The sequence below is a fragment of the Pelobates fuscus genome, chromosome 12 (assembly GCF_036172605.1).
Source record: "Pelobates fuscus isolate aPelFus1 chromosome 12, aPelFus1.pri, whole genome shotgun sequence".
Lineage (NCBI taxonomy): Eukaryota > Metazoa > Chordata > Amphibia > Anura > Pelobatidae > Pelobates > Pelobates fuscus.
The window spans coordinates 71171423-71189814 of record NC_086328.1 but is presented as its reverse complement, the minus strand read 5'-3'; the positions used below and the strand labels follow the sequence as shown (position 1 = coordinate 71189814).

At 46.0% G+C, this 18392-nt stretch overlaps 1 protein-coding gene across 3 annotated transcripts in view; it reads left to right on the top strand.

The window, feature by feature from the left end:
* CENPT (centromere protein T) overlaps positions 1-18392 on the top strand; it is a 103801-nt gene that overhangs the window by 26169 nt on the left and 59240 nt on the right. For all 3 annotated transcript variants that reach the window (XM_063437274.1, XM_063437276.1, XM_063437275.1), the window contains 3 exons: positions 9628-9748; positions 9927-10059; positions 10917-11007. In XM_063437274.1, the coding sequence (XP_063293344.1) occupies positions 9628-9748; positions 9927-10059; positions 10917-11007 (345 nt within the window). The remainder of the gene's footprint in view (positions 1-9627; positions 9749-9926; positions 10060-10916; positions 11008-18392) is intronic.

The window sequence follows — 18392 nt, the reverse complement described above, 5'->3', positions numbered from 1 at the left end:
GCAGTGTGTGTGTATGAGTGCAGTGTGTGTGTGTGTGAATGCAGTGTGTGCAGGGCCGGTGCAAGGATATTTGCCGCCGTAGGCAAAAAAAATGTTGCCGCCCCCTCCCCCTCCCCCCCCATATGTCCTGACTTCCCCTCCTCCTCCCTCAGTGGTCCTTACCTCCCCACCCCCGTGTTCCTTCACCCCCCCCCCCAGTGGTCCTGACTCACCCCTCCCCTAGTGGTCCTTACCCTCCCCTCCCCTAGTGGTCCTTACTTCCCCCTCCCCTCCCATAATGGTCCTTATCCCACCCCCTCCCTCTCATAGTGGTCCTTATCCCCCCCATCCCTCCCATAGTGGTCCATATACCCCCCCTCCCTCCCATAGTGGTCCTTATACCCCCCCCCCCTCCCTCCCATAGTGGTCCTTATACCCCCCCCCCTCCCTCCCATAGTGGTCCTTATACCCCCCCTCCCTCCCATAGTGGTCCTTATACCCCCCCTCCCTCCCATAGTGGTCCTTATACCCCCCCTCCCTCCCATAGTGGTCCTTATCCCCCCCCCTCCCTCCCATAGTGGTCCTTATCCCCCCCCCCTCCCTCCCATAGTGGTCCTTATCCCCCCCTCCCTCCCATAGTGGTCCTTATCCCCCCCCTCCCTCCCATAGCGGTCCTTATACCCCCCTCCCTCCCATAGTGGTCCTTAACCCACCCCCTCCCTCCCATAGTGGTCCTTATACCCCCCCTCCCATAGTGGTCCTTAACCCACCCCCTCCCTCCCATAGTGGTCCTTATACCCCCCCTCCCTCCCATAGTGGTCCTTATACCCCCCCTCCCTCCCATAGTGGTCCTTATACCCCCCCTCCCTCCCATAGTGGTCCTTAACCCACCCCCTCCCTCCCATAGTGGTCCTTATACCCCCCCCCTCCCATAGTGGTCCTTATACCCCCCCCCCCTCCTATAGTGGTCCTTATAACCCTTTTTTTATTATTATTATTTTTTTATTATTATTTATTTTATTTATATATATTTTTTTCGTCCCCCCTCCCTGCTTGATATATGGCAGGGAGAGGGGCTCTCCTTCCCTGGTGGTCCAGTGGCAGTTCAGTGGGGGGGGAGAGGGGGGCTGGCAGAGCTGTAACTTACCTGTTCTGCAGCTCCTGTCAGCTCTCTCCTCCTCTGCGCCGTCCGTTCTGCTCTTCTGTCAGCTCACAGTGTAAATCTCGCGAGAGCCGCGGCTCTCGCGAGATTTACACTGGGAGCTGACCGAGGTGCTGACCGGACGGCGCGGAGGAGGAGGAAGCTGACAGGAGCTGCAGGACAGGTAAGTAACGCTCTGCCAGCCCCCCTCTCCCCCCAGTCTGTATTATGGCAATGCAAATTGCCATAATACAGACCTTGACTCGAGTATAAGCCGAGTTGGGGTTTTTCAGCCCAAAAAATGGGCTGAAAAACTCGGCTTATACTCGAGTATATACGGTAATCAGTTTTTGAATCTTGGAGGCTATCATTTTCCAATAAAGACAGATTAGAGCACACTCCCACCTTCATAGTTTATGCGAGTATCTAAATTCTATTCCATTTGTAAATAGTTAAGCTTATAATGTTTTTTGGTTCCTTTTCAATTAGATCAAAATATTTATAAAAAGGACCAATCCTTTAACTGTATTACCATTTGTTCAAGAAATCTTTGTTTATTAGAAATTTTTTTTAGTAAATATTCTTTAAGATAACCCTTTCCCAGCATATTATCAATTTTGTACACAAAGTTAAAACACATTTGTTACTTACACGTGAATCGATATATATATATATATATATATTCTCCATCATTAATCATCACTTGTCACAGACACATTTCTGAAACAGGGAAACAAATAGCAGGATTATTTTAGTAATTGTAACTTTCTTGTTCATAATATGTAGAGTGCAAGGAAAACAGCATATCATAAGACAGGATGAGCATGATAGGGGTAGGCCTCTTGATGGAGGCAGCCATGACAGGGGCGGGGAAGGAAATGATGGCAAGCGTGGAAGTGACGACCATGATGTCGTGTGTCAAAGGAAGAGACAGGGTAAGGGCGGAAGTGACATCAGTTTAGGAGCGTACGTGACTGTAGATAATGGTAATTAGGTGGAGGGCACGGGACTGGCTGTGCCAACCTCCTCTGGCAGGGCCAACCTCCTCTGGCAGGGCCAACCTCCTCTGGCAGGGCCAACCTCCTTTTGTACTAGGCTGACGTACTTTCAACATTACACTATATTATGACTAATAAAATAAGGCAGAGAAGCAACATTCTGTTCTGCAAAAATGAAATACTAAACTATGAACAGACTTGACGGGTTAAATAAGACAGTTGAAAACATTATGCATTTGACAGCCCGTAAAGCTGTCTCTAGAAACATGTACTTTAAAATAACATGATGCAAAATAAACTCACGGAATTCAACCAATTTCCCTTATCATCCACCAGCCATTAATCACTTAACACGTCCAAATATTCCTCTATTCTTGTAGCAGATTCATTTTCCTAACCTCCGTAATCATATATACCAGTCTTTACTTTGCACCGCGAAAGAAAATACAGCGCCTTGTGAGCGAGTCTCCCCCACAATCCTCACTGCCTTATCACAAAACACAATATATAAAGCGCTACGGAATCTGTTGGCGTCATATAAATGGCAACAACAATAACAATATACAAACCCTAGAAACCTCTTATACAACACATCACTCCTTAACCATCCTATCAACTTCTATGTAAATAACAAAATACACAATTAGAATATCTTCTGGCAAAAATCCCATTTCTAACTCTTATCAGTAGCTCTGAATAATCTTCACTGAGCACATTCTCGCTGAAGGCAAACATGTCCCTCCTCCGCTAAAGAGAGGGAGGGGGGAAGAGAAATTGAGACAGAGTGCAAACAGGGGGGAGAGAGAAACGAGAGAAACTGCAGGCATGAGAGTTAACCATGTCACTGCTGTACGGTAACAAAACAGAAGGACAATTACATTACAATTATTGCGAGCAAAGAGACACAAAAACATAACATTTAGACAATACACCTAGGGTACCCATACTTATAGCAATAATTGAAATAATCCCTGATCCAGTCAGGTCAATCATAACACAGTAATAATCATAGTGAAACTCAATACAAACCCCAACCCTCTATCAGGGTGGTACCCGACTCCTAAATCGGCCAACAAACAATACAAAAACCCCACAGCATTTAAGATTGGGGTAGGGACCAGGGATGGTGACCGTGGTCTGCTACATTTCGGTCATTACTGACTGGATGTTGGGCGTGTTCACCTCCTGGACATAATAATGTAATAATAGGGCGCTGGCTGGGAGAACTTCCCAGTAACACAATTATTATAATAAACATACAATCTTAAACCTTTGTGATCAACCTCTTCCTCAATCCATCCTTCTTGCTGAATAGCTTTTGCTGTACGGACTAAATCATGGTCCAACAGCTTACCCTTTCTTTTCTGTCAGTAACTTACGCCAGCTCTCTGGCTGCAATCTACCGCATGGAGGTACGGTAATTCCACACACTTTAGCAATTTAACAACCTTTTTAACCATCTCTTCTCCTTCTCTATCTTCTACCAAATCACATGCTAACCAACCCTTATTGGGTTTATCTAAATTCTGTCCCATCCTCCCTATACAAGGCGTCCCAGATATAGAGAAAGAAAAAGGAACAGAATGTCTACAGTGCTCGACTGCTACGTAAGAGTGGGTTCCTACGTACGTCTTCCCAAAACGTAGACTAGTCACTGATTCCGCCTACCCGAGGTAGCCGCGGATTGGAGCGTGGCGAGAAGTGTGTGACCAATCACTTCTCTCAACAAAGAGAAATAAGAGGGGAAAGTGTAAATAGTACAGAGAGTAAGATAAAAGTAAGCACAGGAATCTGTGTGACAGACAATTAAGACAACATTTCAGTGTAAATACAGTGCATGCATCACAGTTCAAAATGAATTCAACAGTAATCCCTTTCCTTTACTCATGTGGCCAAAGCCACCTCCCTCGTTACAGTGGTTCGGACCCGTAACCACCTCTTCCCTCACTCCCGTAGTGTCCCTGTTGCGGGCCCACCCGCAAGTCACACTACCACGTGGTGATGGAGACAGCAATGCCTGCCCGAATCCAATCCCACCATCAAAACAAATGTTACCAGCCTCAGCGCTCGAGGTTGGAACGTATCACCTCTCTGCAATCCAGTCAGAGAAACCAAGTGTCCAATGAGGCTAGCTAAGCTGTCAGAGCGACACTATGGGGAACCCCCAGGAGGCAGTGAGTCTACACCCCTCCACAGATCCCCCCCCCTCTTTTTCCTTACTGCCGTAGCTACTCGGCACCTAAAAGAGGTAAACAGGTAATAGAGGACCCCCAGGAAAACTTCCACAGATCCACCCCCCTTTTTCCTTACAGCCACAGCCACGTGGCTCCTAAAAGGGGTAAACAGGCAATCACTCAACCCGGGTACTAAGCTAAAGACAAACCAAATACAAACACACCCAGGTAACAGTGAAAAAAATGCAGGTAAAAAGTAAGTATCAAATTAAAAATACAAGGTCTCTGGGCAAGTAATTACCTGACTTTGATGTCCCCTCGGAAGCAGTCGCAGACACTGGGACAGGTCAATCACACAGGGGCAGGAACATACCGGCTAGGTGCTGCAGCAATCTCTACCGTGTATTCAGAGGTGATCAATCTCTTTCCTTCCCCCAGGATTCATCCACCCAGTGTCTTCTTGGACGGCTACCCGATAGGTCATAACCCAGAGCCCCACGTTGATGCGCCAACTGATATAGATTTATTTTCAGCAAACCAATAAGTTTGAATGACTATCTGTTCCTGTCCAAATTAGAAATAATAAAGTTGCGTGCACGCAGAAGTAATTTCACACTGAGACACAGGGTTCAGGTTAATGAAAGCACTTCAGGAAATTTAATGGCAAGAGCACAGAAAATGGGTGCGCAGACCCTTATAAAGGCATTATTACATCACTGGAGAATTCAAGATAACATAGAATTATAAATCAGTAATTGGTTAAGTGGTTCATTCAAATGCCCTCCCTACTGGGTGTACCATCTTAGGTCACTACTGTCGTCATGAACTTCTCCTCCAGATTCCAGCACCATCTTGCCAGCACGAGGAGTTCACTCGATGGGAGGGGGGGCTTTGGCAGCCATTTTGAGTAGTTTGGCACTGTTAGTTTCTCAAGGCTTTTAGTAACTTCACATTTTATTAAGACTAGCTGCTACAATGTTTCATTCAGCAGGAACCTAACATTTCCTGCTGACACACAATTTCTATGAACAAAGCATTCTTATAAAACTATGAGAGCATGAGAAAGAAATATGGGTATAGATTTAAAGGGGCCTAATAATTCTACAACAGTTCAACACAAGAGCTCGGTGAGCTCCAGATACCAGGAGATCCACTTTAAACTACTCACTGGTATAGAAAACCTTCCCTTTTACACCGAATATTCCCAATCATACCAGACACTTGTTGGAGATGCGATTTGGAGGCCAGATCGATATGCCACATGTGGTGGGACTGCAGTAGAATACAACCGTACTGGGAGGAGGTTAAACACAAAGTAACGAAGATTCTAGGCGAAACTTCAAGTTTTCAATTTGAGAATGCACTCCTCCACGCAACAGACCTTACGCTCTCTAAATACAACAAAAACGATTGTCAGGCGCCTGCTCAATTCAGCTAAGTCTTTGATACCGTTTTTTTCGAAGCAAACACGGCCTACCATAAATCAGTGGCTGCAAAGGGTGGAAGAGATTTACAAAGCAGAGGGGAAATTCGCAGAATTAATAGGCCGCAGCTCCAAACACTCAGAACACCTTCGGTCGATACCTTTATCTCTAAATAACAGATTCTCTCCTCTTATTTCTAAATACTTGAGACACGCTGCGGAGGCACATACTGGACGGGCGTCTCCGCTGCGACACACAGGATATTGATCACAATCCCTAGCTAAATTTTTTTCATCTCTTCCTATCTTTAGTATTTTTTACGAGTGAATCACTCACAAAAACGGATGCTCCATTGAAGACCTCTATTCACCCTAACTTAATTACCATGATGGTCATAAGTCAAGTTACCCGATATGCACACCAAGAATGCTTTTTAGAAACTTAATTTTAAAATTACGTGCTTTTAACTTGATCATGATGGCGTATTACCTATATACGAAGAACCTGAATACAGCTAAGTAGACACAGTGAAGCTTGACACCAGATTTACACAGGTACATTGACGTGGGCAACCGGGTGTTACATGACCTTCCCTCTTGTAGAACCTCAAGACTCGGACATACTGTTACTTACAGGTAAACTTTTTTTGATATATACGACCTTTATGACTATACGAACTAGTTGATATTTCTGTCTGATGACTGCTACACTTGATTAAGTCTTGCACGACCAAATGATTCCTATTACCTTTTGAGACCTGCGTGTCTCCTGCTTACCTTTTGATCTTTTTTTTTCTTCTGATATACTCAAACACCCAAAAAAACTTTTGATTATAATTGTCTCCCCCACCCCTTTATAACTGTCATTGTTATTTTAAGTCCCTGTATGTTGTCTTAAATGATTTGATTAATTGTATTGTTATTGAATTGTCACCATAAGTTACATGTAAGGCACATTTGAGCACCTCCTTTTCGGCAATCCACAATCGAGGTGGGAGACTGTTGCCGTTCATTTGTGCTGCTAGGCATTCTTGCAGCGTTGTTAATTGCCTTATCCAGTAGGTGTCATATCAGGTCCTGGACTGACCAACTCTTATGGTGGGTTTGTTGCTGCTGGATAACTCCCACTGCGATGGTGACCAGCGCCTGTTTTGGAAGCATGCAGTGGTTTGCTTTTCGGTCTAGTAGCCATGGCGCCTTGGTGTTATGTGATGCTTATTTCTCCCAAATGTTCTTCTAGTACTGTTCCTTCTCTGCTTTGTATGGGACTTAGGTTGATATGTTGTGGTTACCCTGCAGCTCTGCATACATCTGGGCATGGGCGGCCGCAGGAATTTTTCGGGGGGTGGGGGGAACAATTCTAATGACATCAATGCTTGGTCCCTTTTTGACAGTGTCATGAAAGGGAAGGGGCATAGTCATTATCACATAAAGCCAGGGTGAATAGTGTTTTCACAACTATGGTGTCAGGAATACATGTTTGTATTCCTGACACTATAGTGTTCCTTTAAGCAAATTAAAGGAACATTCTGGTCAACTTCATCTAAATGAAAATGCTATGATGCCACGAAGCCCCTGAATGCTTTCTTTTAAGGGGTTAAACCGATCTCAAATTGTTTAACCCCAAAAGCTTCCTCCAACTCCAGATCTCCAGGTCTCTCAGTGGTATTCGGCTTCTGAAACGAAGTGTGAGGAAGTGCAGATTGATGTCAGGCATGAGTGCTGCAGATTGGCTAGAGTGGTCAGTTGACGCTCTAAGCCAATCGCTAGTTCCTGGTTTATTTTTTTAAAAACGTTTTTATAAATGGGGAGCTTCTGATTTGGCTTAGAGTGCCAGCTGACAGCTTTATCCAATCAGCGACACCCTTGCCCAGCAGCACTCTGTACTTCCTGACACTCAGTAAATAAAAGTGAACACATAAACACTTATATTTTTATTTATCTGGGGAGATGAGAAGGTCCAAAGTTTCCCTGCCAGGCCCAGGTACCAAAGCGTTATAATGTGGTGTCCAGAATAAAGTGGAGGGTTCACTTTGCTTGTCCTTCATGCTCCAATCTCCTTTACTTCTCCTTCATTTGACACCGTCTTCTTTTTCTTCTTACACGGTCTTCTCTCCTCCTTGGCTTCTTCTGCTCCTTTACCTTTCTGCTTATTTTGTGCCCTTCTGCTCCTTTCTTTCTGATCCCTTGCTGCTCCTTGCTGCCCATTTCTGTTCCATCTCTTACTTTACCTTCCTGCTCCTTGCTGACCCTTCCTGTAGGCTGTCTTCCCCCATCCCTCACTTACCTGATCTATAGGCTGCCTCTCCCCCATCCCTCACTTACCTGATCTGTAGGTGGTTCCCCCATCTCTCACTTGCCTGATCTATAGGCTGTCTCTTCCAACCCTCCCCCCATGCCTCACGTCCCTGATCTATAGGCTGCCCCCCATGCCTCACGTCCCTGATCTATAGGCTGCCCCCCCCATGCCTCACGTCCCTGATCTATAGGCTGCCCCCCCATGCCTCACGTCCCTGATCTATAGGCTGCCCCCCCATGCCTCACGTCCCTGATCTATAGGCTGCCCCCCATGCCTCACGTCCCTGATCTATAGGCTGCCCCCCCATGCCTCACGTCCCTGATCTATAGGCTGCCCCCCCATGCCTCACGTCCCTGATCTATAGGCTGCCCCCCCATGCCTCTAGTCCCTGATCTATAGGCTGCCCCCCCATGCCTCACGTCCCTGATCTATAGGCTGCCCCCCCATGCCTCACGTCCCTGATCTATAGGCTGCCCCCCCATGCCTCTAGTCCCTGATCTATAGGCTGCCCCCCCATGCCTCTAATCCCTGATCTATAGGCTGCCCCCCCATGCCTCACGTCCCTGATCTATAGGCTGCCCCCCCATGCCTCACGTCCCTGATCTATAGGCTGCCCCCCCATGCCTCACGTCCCTGATCTATAGGCTGCCCCCCCATGCCTCACGTCCCTGATCTATAGGCTGCCCCCCCATGCCTCACGTCCCTGATCTATAGGCTGCACCTCCAACCCCCCCCCCCATATGCCCCACGTCACTGATCGAGTTGCTGGCTGCACTCTGCTGCTCCCCTGCAGATTCAGTCAGGAGAGGGAAACCGGGATAAGATGTAGCTTCCTATCCCTGTCTCTCTCCATACACAGCGCCCATGCACCTGGGATGGTTTTTTGGGAAGCAGGGCATTTATTCTCTTAGCAACTGCTTCTTTGGTGTATCTGCTCACTCTGGTTGCCAGTGCAGTCAGCTGTTTCCAGTGCCTCTGGTATTGGCATACCCTCAGTAAGCATTACCTAACTTTGATCTTTCCATCTTGTTGAGCTTGTTGGTCTGTGTTTATTGGGATTGTGAGCAGTGCCTCAATAACATCATCTTGCATATACTGTGTGGGGGCAGTTTTCCAGTGATCTTTGGTAGTCTTGCCCAGTGGTCAAGGACTGCTTGCTTTTCTATGATCATCTTTCTTATATCTGTGTCACCTTGGGGCAGAGATTCAGATTGACAACACTCTGTAAATATGGGTGTGGGTATTTCTTCCACCTCATGGCACATGCATGGCGTGGCTTGTTTTCAGTAGGCCACTTGTCATCAGATTTCCCTGTATCTCTAGCATCTGAAGTGGAGCTTGTTAATCCAGGCAACTCATATTATTGAGATGGGCAGGGTATATATCGTTGGGTTTATGAACAGCTTACTGTTTTTGTCAAATTGTTAAACGCCTAATAGACTAACAACATTTTGTTCTTACTTTATTACTATTTTGATACATTTCATAGTCTGTCTATGACTGATGTGATTTTATGTAAATGCTTATTTTCTTGGAATGTGTTTGCAGAATTAGGATGTAAGCAGTATTTTGTTTCTGGGAACCTTCCTCTAATTGTGCATTCATCTTTCCAGTGTTGTTGGATTTGACAGCTTCCCTTCTCCTGCCACAACTATAAATGGAAATAAAAATAGCAGCAATGCATCACCAGCAATGACTTTACGCAGAAAATTGAAAGCAAGAGTTGGCACAATGGTATGTTGCAAATTTAATTCCATCTGCTCACCTACATTATATTATTTAAAAAATAATAATAAAAAAATCATAACCGTAAATTAAGACAAAACATTAACACGACGTGAATATTCCTTGAAATGTTGCTCATTGTTTGAATGAAATGTCGCCATCTTGTAATAACATGTCTCTTGTTCAGGCATCAGGTGGTTCAACTAGGAAAAGTTTGTCAAGAACCAAACAAACACATAATAAAGACAAAATCTATCCTAATGTAGATGACTTGGACACAATTACTCCAAAGACCCTTTTGAAAAAAATTATTCAAAATGGTAAGTTGTGTCTGTATGACTATATGTACATAAATTAGAATTTGTATTCGAACTCGTATGTGTCAATCATTTTTCAGTTAGTAACTAATAACACTGTGGTTAGTTTTATTATTTATATTATGTCTTTTTAGAATTTAGCTATATATTCTTAGAGAGAATGCAACTTTCAGATGAGAACCAATGTAATGCTGATAAGACTCGCCAGGTTAAAAATGCAGTCCATGGCTGGTTTCTGGTCACTGGTCCTTTACAATCAGAACCCAAACTATGATTTAAAAAAAAAAAAAAAAAAGCTGCGTATAAAACAACATCACTTGAAGGGTATCTGCAGAAATGCAGTATGAAGTCTGAGACACAATTACTTTCTGTGCTCATTGCATGTCAAGCTGGAAACTCTAGAATAGTTGTGAAAACATGATACACACACACACACACAATTTAGACTTTGGAAAATCTTACAAACTTTTTGAACTTCTAGTCAAACAAACGTTTACATTATAATGACACTTAGAGTATTTTTTTTTGTTTGCGACACCGTATGTGACAAATCTCTCCCAATTGAGATCAAAGAATGTGGGTTAAACTTGCACTGACTCCTCAACATATGAGCATTTATTGAAGGCCAAAGGCATATACAGTGTATAACGTAGTTTGAAACCTCCTTGACGTGAGTCACTCAATGTTGCCTGGTAGGGGGCAGTTTTTGGGTGGTGGGAAGAGCCCCAGTGAGTTTGACAGAAAACTAATTGTGAATAAAGCATATCTTTAATAATATAGACACAACTGTTGTTATACATATATTTTTTAACTGTTTTGTTTCTCTTCTTCCTTTGTTTTCTTTTCATTTTTTTTCTTAGAGCCAGAAGTATCCATGATAGTCTCTCAGAAGTCTGATAATATCTCAATCCATAATGAGCAATATCTCCCTTTAGATAACTCAATTCATAGGTGAGTAACTTTTGAAATACGTATCCTGCATTTTATTAATAGAGTACTGTCCCCTACAACGATGGAGAACAAGTTGAAGCTGTGATTTTGTTTATCTTGTTTTTGATATACTTTTTGCTTTAATCTGTTTTTCCCAACTGACTTATTCTGCCTTTGCAGTGCCTTTTAAAGTTAAGCAGGTTGACCAGGGCTTTAGGGATGATGCTATCAAGAGTCTTATCCATACATTATCAGCTCTAGAAATATTCATGTTCTAATGTTGTGGTTGTCTCCAAATATTTTTTCAATTTCCTGTAGATATTAAATTAGGAGAACAATCCCTTGCCAACTTGCCTTAATTATTTTTCTTCAACACCATGATTGCTGTAGTAAGCGTTGATCATCTATTTGGAACAAATTTGTATTCCACTCTATTAAATTAATTAATGTCATGGGAATGGGATGTCTGCTCCCTGGCTTGAGATTCAGGTCCCGTCCCATTACACTCTTGACCCCTTCTAAAAACTAGCAACCCCTGCAGGAGTGCCTGTACCCAAATATAATTTTCTTGGGAGGCAGGTTTTGAGTAAGATCACTTTTTCAACTTGTCAGCTTTTTTCATATTCCCCATAAATATCAGTCAATGTTGACGGCAGATCGAAACCAAATACACTGTATTGCACATTTTGCAGGATATATGTACTCTGCAATGTCTAGACCAGCTTGAGGCAGACACTGAAAACAAATTACATTTTGAATTGGGTTTTACAGCACAGTGTGTTAACTTCAGACTTTATTCTATCCTTAATCATACACATGAAATTGTTTCAGGCTATTAAGAGATTAAATACACTGTGCAATACGGGAACTTTTAAAATGTAGGCTAATTTTTCCAGTGGTGTGTAGGGAGGCTGTGAGAGTGTCAATCAGATAGATAGATATATATAGAGAGATATTATTTATATATATATACACTAAATTCAACTTTATTATCGATTATGGAAAGTTCCACATCCAAAAAATGAACTTTTTCTGTACTTATGTCTAATGGTACATGCAAATATCTGGAACCTCGATGGGCGCGCATAGGTCATTGGGTGTCTTTTTCATGTGGTAGAGTTGCACCGGGGTGGTGTACCACCGGAGCATTGTTTTATAGGACTGTTCCTGCATTGTCACACATATTGAGGTTTTAGTATTTGCCTCCCATATATCCTGCCAGTCAGTGCCTTCTAAGGTCTCCCCTAAGTCAGATTCCCATCTATCAGTGTAGTGGAGTGTTCCCCATTCTTGGGTGGAGGAGCAGAGGTGGGAGTACAACTGTGAGATCATGCCCTGTTGGTATCGTTCTGCGTGACAGATCCTTTCAAAGAAGGTCTGTTTGGTTTTAGCGGCTCTTTTCACGGTCTCTAGGGTGGCGTAGTGGCGCAGTTGGATATACCGAAAATGTCGGCTGGGGTTAGGGTAGTTCTGGTTTGTAGGTCTGCAAAGGGGACTATCGTGTCTCCTACGTATAGGTGAAGGGCCCTTTGGAGGCCTGCTCTTTCAAGGCCTTTAAAGTCCCTGGGTCGCATACCTGGGGTGAAGGCCCTGTTTCTTAATATAGGGGTGAGGGGGGAGGTGGTGGTTGTCAAACCGTATTTTATGGCCGTTTTGTCCCACAAGTGAATGGAGTTAGTGATGGCTGGGCATGTTGTTCTGGGGAGTGCCCTGTCTTCCCTGGGTGTCCAAATGTAGAATTGCGGGAGATCTGATTGCATGAGTGCTGATTCGAGGTCCACCCACCTTCTGGTATCTGAGGGGGTGTGCCACATCGCTATTTGGGATAGTTGGGCTGCTAAGTAGTAGAAGTAGAGGTGGGGGAGTCCCAAGCCTCCTCTCGGCTTGGGGCGGTAAAGTATGTTGCGGGCTACTCTGTGCCTTTTGTTTTGCCATATGAAGCGGTCTATTGTCCGCTGGAGTGGTATTAGGTCCTGTTTAGTGACTGGTATGGGCAGGGCTTGAAATAGGAATAGGATGCGGGGTAGGACATTCATCTTGATCGAGTGGATCCTCCCTATCCACGATATTGGTTTGTCAGTCCATGTCTCCATGTCCTTAATGAGTTTGGCTATGAGCGGTGTGTAATTTAGGCTGTATAGCATTGTGGGATCCGCCGGTAGCTTTATACCGAGGTATGTGAGTGAGGTGGTCGATATGCGAATGTGGTACTCTGATGCGATTTGGTGTATGGCCGATTGTGTAAGATGTAAAGGGAGGGCGCTGGATTTCTCCATGTTGACTTTGTATCCCGATAGTTCACTATACGTCTGGAGGATGGGCAGTAGAGCTTGCATGGAGGGGATAGGGTTGGTTAAGGTGAGGAGTACATCGTCCGCGTACCCGGAGACCAGAAATTCCTGGCTTCCTATCGTGGCTCCTGTTATTTCTGGGTGTTCTCTGATTGCTTGGAGGAGGGGTTCGAGGGTGAGCGCAAATAGTAAAGGGGAGAGTGGGCAACCTTGTCGGGTGCCATTGCTTATGTCAAAGTGAGGGCTGTGTGCCCCTGTTATCATTATTTGTGCTGTGACGTTTGTATATAGTGCACGAACTGCTGTTATATATGGAGGGGGGATGTGTAAGTGGTCCAAAAGGGTGAACATGTAGGGCCAGTTCACGCGGTCAAACGCCTTTTCGGCGTCTAAGGAGAGGACTAGGGACGGTGTTTTGGCTGCGGTGAGCGTCCAGATGGTGTCTATGTTTCGCCTGGTGTTTTCGAATAGTTGCCTGTTGGGGATGAACCCTACCTGGTCTGCGTGGATTAAGTGTGTCAGGTGTGGATTGAGCCGTGTGGCCAGTATTTTGGCTAGTATTTTGCTGTCGTGATTTATGAGTGATATTGGTCTATATGCCTCTGGTTGGGTGTGGTCCTTGTCTGGTTTGGGTAGGAGTATGATGTTGGCTTGTGTCATGTCTTTGGTGGGGGCTGCTCCGTTCATGAGGTCCCGAAATAGGGTTTCCATGTGAGGGAGCAGTTCCTCTCTAAAAGTTTTGTAGTAGCTTCCCTCATAGCCGTCTGGGCCCGGGGCTTTATTGCTTTTTAGGGAGGATATGGCTAAGTTAATTTCGTCTATGGTGATCGGTGTTGAGAGTTCTGCAATAGCTGTCGTATGAAGCTTCGGGAGGTTCAGCTTTGTTAGGAAGTTTGAGGTATCCTGATGGGGGCCTACGTCAGCACGGTCCCTGGTTGTGGGCTGGTTGTATAGTGCTTTGTAAAAGGATGTGAATGTTTGCGCTATCTCTGATGGTGAGGTTTGTAGCTTTCCGTCTGAGGCTCGTATGGATGTGATGTGGGGGCGATGTGATCTGGGTCTCAGTGTGCGGGCGAGAAGTGTGTCCATCTTATTAGATTTGTCATAGTATGTCCTTTTGGTCCAGGTCAGTGCGCGGGCTGTTTCGTCCAACAATAGTTGTCTGATGGTCCTGCGAGTGTCTAGCAGGTGTTGCAACGTCTGCGGGTCTGGGTCTGTTTTATGTCGTTGTTCTGCTGTGCGTAGGGTGTCTAGTAATTGTGTAAGTCGTTGGGTTTTTAGTTTCTTTTTGTGTGTCGCAATTTTGATGAGATGGCCGCGAATTACGGCTTTGTGGGCGGCCCACACCGTTGCGATTGGGACATCTGGAGTCAGGTTGTCTGTGAAATATGTATTTATCTGTTGTTTAATGTCGTCTACGACTTGTTGGTCTTTTAAAAGGGAAGTGTTAAGTCTCCACGTCCATGGTGTGGGACCGCGAAGGTCTGCCAGATATAAGGCAATATCTGCATGGTCTGACCATGCTATGGATCCGATCTCAGTTTTTTGGGTCTTTGTGAATCCGGTGTGGTTGGTGCGGAACAGGTCAATGCGGGAGTAAGTGTCATGGGGAGGTGAGTAGTATGTGTAGTCTTTGCAGCTAGGGTGTTGCGCCCTCCATGCGTCAATGAGTTTGGTTTTCTGGAGGAAGTGGTGTAGGTGTTTGTCTTGTGTACCCATACCGTGGGATCTCAGGAGTCCCGGGCGTGTGCTTCGGTCAATGGCTGGTGCTGGTGTGGCGTTCAGGTCGCCCCCTAAGATTAGGATTCCTGTTGGCAAGGACAAAACCGCGTCTGACAGATTATTCCAAAATTGTGGCGATGGGCCGTTGGGAGCATATACATTGATTAAGTGGATGGGTTGTGCGTGTATGTGCCCCGTTGCAATGATGAACCTACCCTCTGGGTCTATAGTTGTGTGTGTGTGAGCTGTATTGGGCACCTTTTGTGGACTAGAATCGCCACTCCATTTCGTTTTTGAAAGGCACGAGCCTCAGCGGCTACCTGGTATCTGTGGTCCCTGAGAGAGACCTGTGTAGTTCTGGGTAGGTGTGTTTCTTGGATGAATGCGACATCCGGGCTTAGTCTTTTTAATTCCCTAAACAGCGTACGTCTCTTGCGAGGCGCGTTAAGGCCCTTGACGTTGAGAGAGGATATCTTCATGGCCATGTTAGTGGTGTGAAGCTGTCTTCTGGTGTGGTGTTAGTGGCAGGGAAGGGTCTTGGGCTAGATCTGCTCCCACCTCTGCTCCCTTGTTCTGAGCTGGTGTTAACATAGGTGATCGGTAAAAGGTTGTTAGGTCGATGGTTGACCAGGATGCTGGGTATGTGGGGTTGGGATGACCAATCTTGGTATGTGGGTATGGGTAGAGAGGAAGGGGGGAGGAGGAGGGGGTGGGGAGAGTGGGAAGTGAATCGCCTGGTCTTAGTTCTTGCCAGGCTACTGGGGGGTACTTGAGCCCTAATCTCCGGTCGGGATTCTGCCGTCGGGGGTTAGGGACATGAACCTCGTCACTAAGGATATATCCCCGTTACCTTTGATACTTAATTTGGTCTTGAGTGTAATGCGGCCAGGATCTGCTATGGCCAAGCTCAGGTTAGCAATATTGTGCCGCTTGGGGTGGTTGTTCACGAATCGTGGGTAGAGGGGTAGGGAGGGGGAGGGCTTCGTGTCCTAGTGGTGCAGGGTTTAATTTTAATTTTATTTTTATTATTTTTTATTATTTTATTTTATTTATTTATTTATTTATTTTTTTGGTTTTTGTTTTGGGGGGAGGTGGCGGTGGGGGAGCGGGTCTGCCTGTTACTAGAGTGGGGTGGGTGGGGGAAGGGTCGGTTCATTGAGTGTGAGCGGTGGTCAGCGTGATATAGGTAGAGGTATAGTTTGGTAGCGTAAGCATGCATTAATACAACATATATTTGGTTATATAAAACGTTTGTTCATTCCGCAGAATACTGCGGTATTGTCCATGTGGAATTGTTGTAGAAATAAGTGTCCGGGTCTTCGATCTCCTGCATCTTTGCACTCGGTCATGTTGTCAAGGGTCGGGTCTTTTGTAGTTATGTTGCTATATGATCCGCTAGGCCTTTTGTATGTGTTTTTTTTTTTTTTTAAGGGTTTATTTTTTTTGTTTTTTGTTTTTCCCTTTTTTTATTGTTTTATTTTTATTTTTATTTTTTTTTTTCTTTTCCCATTGTCTGAGACATGCAGTCTTAGTATTATATATACATGTTTCTTTTTTTTTTGTGTGTATTTATGGGTGTCCCAAATGTAATGTCCGGATGTTTTGTCTGAGGGTGTATTATAGGTGTTCTCTGTCTGTGGTCGAATATGGAAGCGGTAATGTGCCCAGGGCCCACTAGCGAGGTGAGCGTGGGGGTAAGCTACGTCTAGGCAAAACCATGCGGAGTCGTACCAGAATAGTGAAATAGCGTACGAGGCCTTTACCAAAGGCTCGCTCACGCTTAGCAGGGTTAGCGTTGGTAGGGGCACATATGTTTGAAGTGCTGTGTGTGCCTAGCGGTTTTATCTAGGTGTGTGATCAGTGGTGTCTGGTATCTGGTGCATCATATAACCTTATACATTACAGTTCCGGTGAGAGGCCAATCAGTCCGGTCCTGATGGGTGACAACATCTTCCTGATCCATCAATCGGGCAGTGAAGGTCCGTCAATGTCCGCTGTGCTGCTGAACTGTGCTGCTGAGCTGTTGAGCTGTGCTGCTGCGCTGTCCGTTGGTGAGCCTCCCAACCCCCCTCGCACTGAGAGGGTGCTGCGGTGGACCGCTGTGGTATTCGCATGGTGGGTTGGAGTATCAGGGGATTCTGCAGTAGGTGTCTCAAGAAGGATCTCAAGGGAGGCGGGTAGTTGAAGCGTTGGGGCAAGTGTCGATCAGGGCTGCTCTTTCTCTCGTTGCCGGTCGTCTGTGATGTGTGGAGAAGAGTGTCTTGCTGAGTCGCAAGGTGTCTATAAGAGAGTCTGCGTGACTGGAGTCCTATGCATGGGGTGGGTGCACGACTAGTTTGGAGGTAAGTCTGAGGTATAGGGGGGGCACAGGATTGCGGGCGGAGAGGTCTTACTCGGCCGCATCATACCAATCTCGAGGTAGTGCTTGCAGGGCCGGGAGCGCAGAGGTGGGTAGAGTGATGTTGTCGGGCGGTATAATACCCAGGCTTCGTAGAAAGGGGGTTGGATTTGCCCCTGGTAAGAGGACGTGGGGTCTGCCCTGTTTGAAAACTTGTAACTTGAAGGGATGACCCCACGCGTACCTCACTGCGTTAGCCCTTAATAAATCTGTGACCGGCCGCCAGTCTCTCCTGCGTTGGAGGGTGAGCGGAGTTAGGTCCTGATAGAAAGCCAGTTCCGCATTGTTGTGTTTCACCGGGATCTCCCGGGCCCGTCGCAGCACCGCTTCCTTCGTTTGGTAATGGAGGAAGCGCACAACGACTTCCCTGGGCCTCGTGTTATCCTCTCTTCGAGCGCGTAGGGCCCTATGCGCCCTATCGATGTGCCAGTGCTCGTCCGGGATGTCTGGCAATAGAGGTCGGAGAATTGCGAGGATGGTGGCTGACAGTGGGCCTTCATCTGCTTGTTCGGGGAGGCCACGTATGCGCACATTGTTGCGGCGTGAGCGGTTTGCTAGATCGTCCAGCGCTGCTTCTGAAGCCTCCAACCGTGTGGTAAGACGGTTGATGTGGTCTGTGGCCAAGTTGTGAGCTACCACGGTGGATTCGACCCGTTGCTCTAGTTCAGCGGTCCGGGCCCCTAGTGTGTGGATCTCTGCCATTACCGCTTTAGAGCTGCGTTCGATTTCTCGGGCAAGGAAGGTTTTCATTGCAGCAATCTCGGCTATAATGTGGGCCGTTTCCGATGTTGGGGTACGCAGTAGTTGGTCGGGTTCGCTGTCCGTTGGTGAGGCTGAGGCCCTCGGGCTGGTCCGGCCGCCATTTTGGCGGGTTTGCCGCGAGGCCGTGAAAAGATCTCTCACCGTGGCCATCCCGCCTGCTTGTTTTTTGGTTTGTTTGCGAGGCGTGCGTTTGTCCATGGTGTTTGGGGAGTAGGGTGGGTAAGGCGATGTAC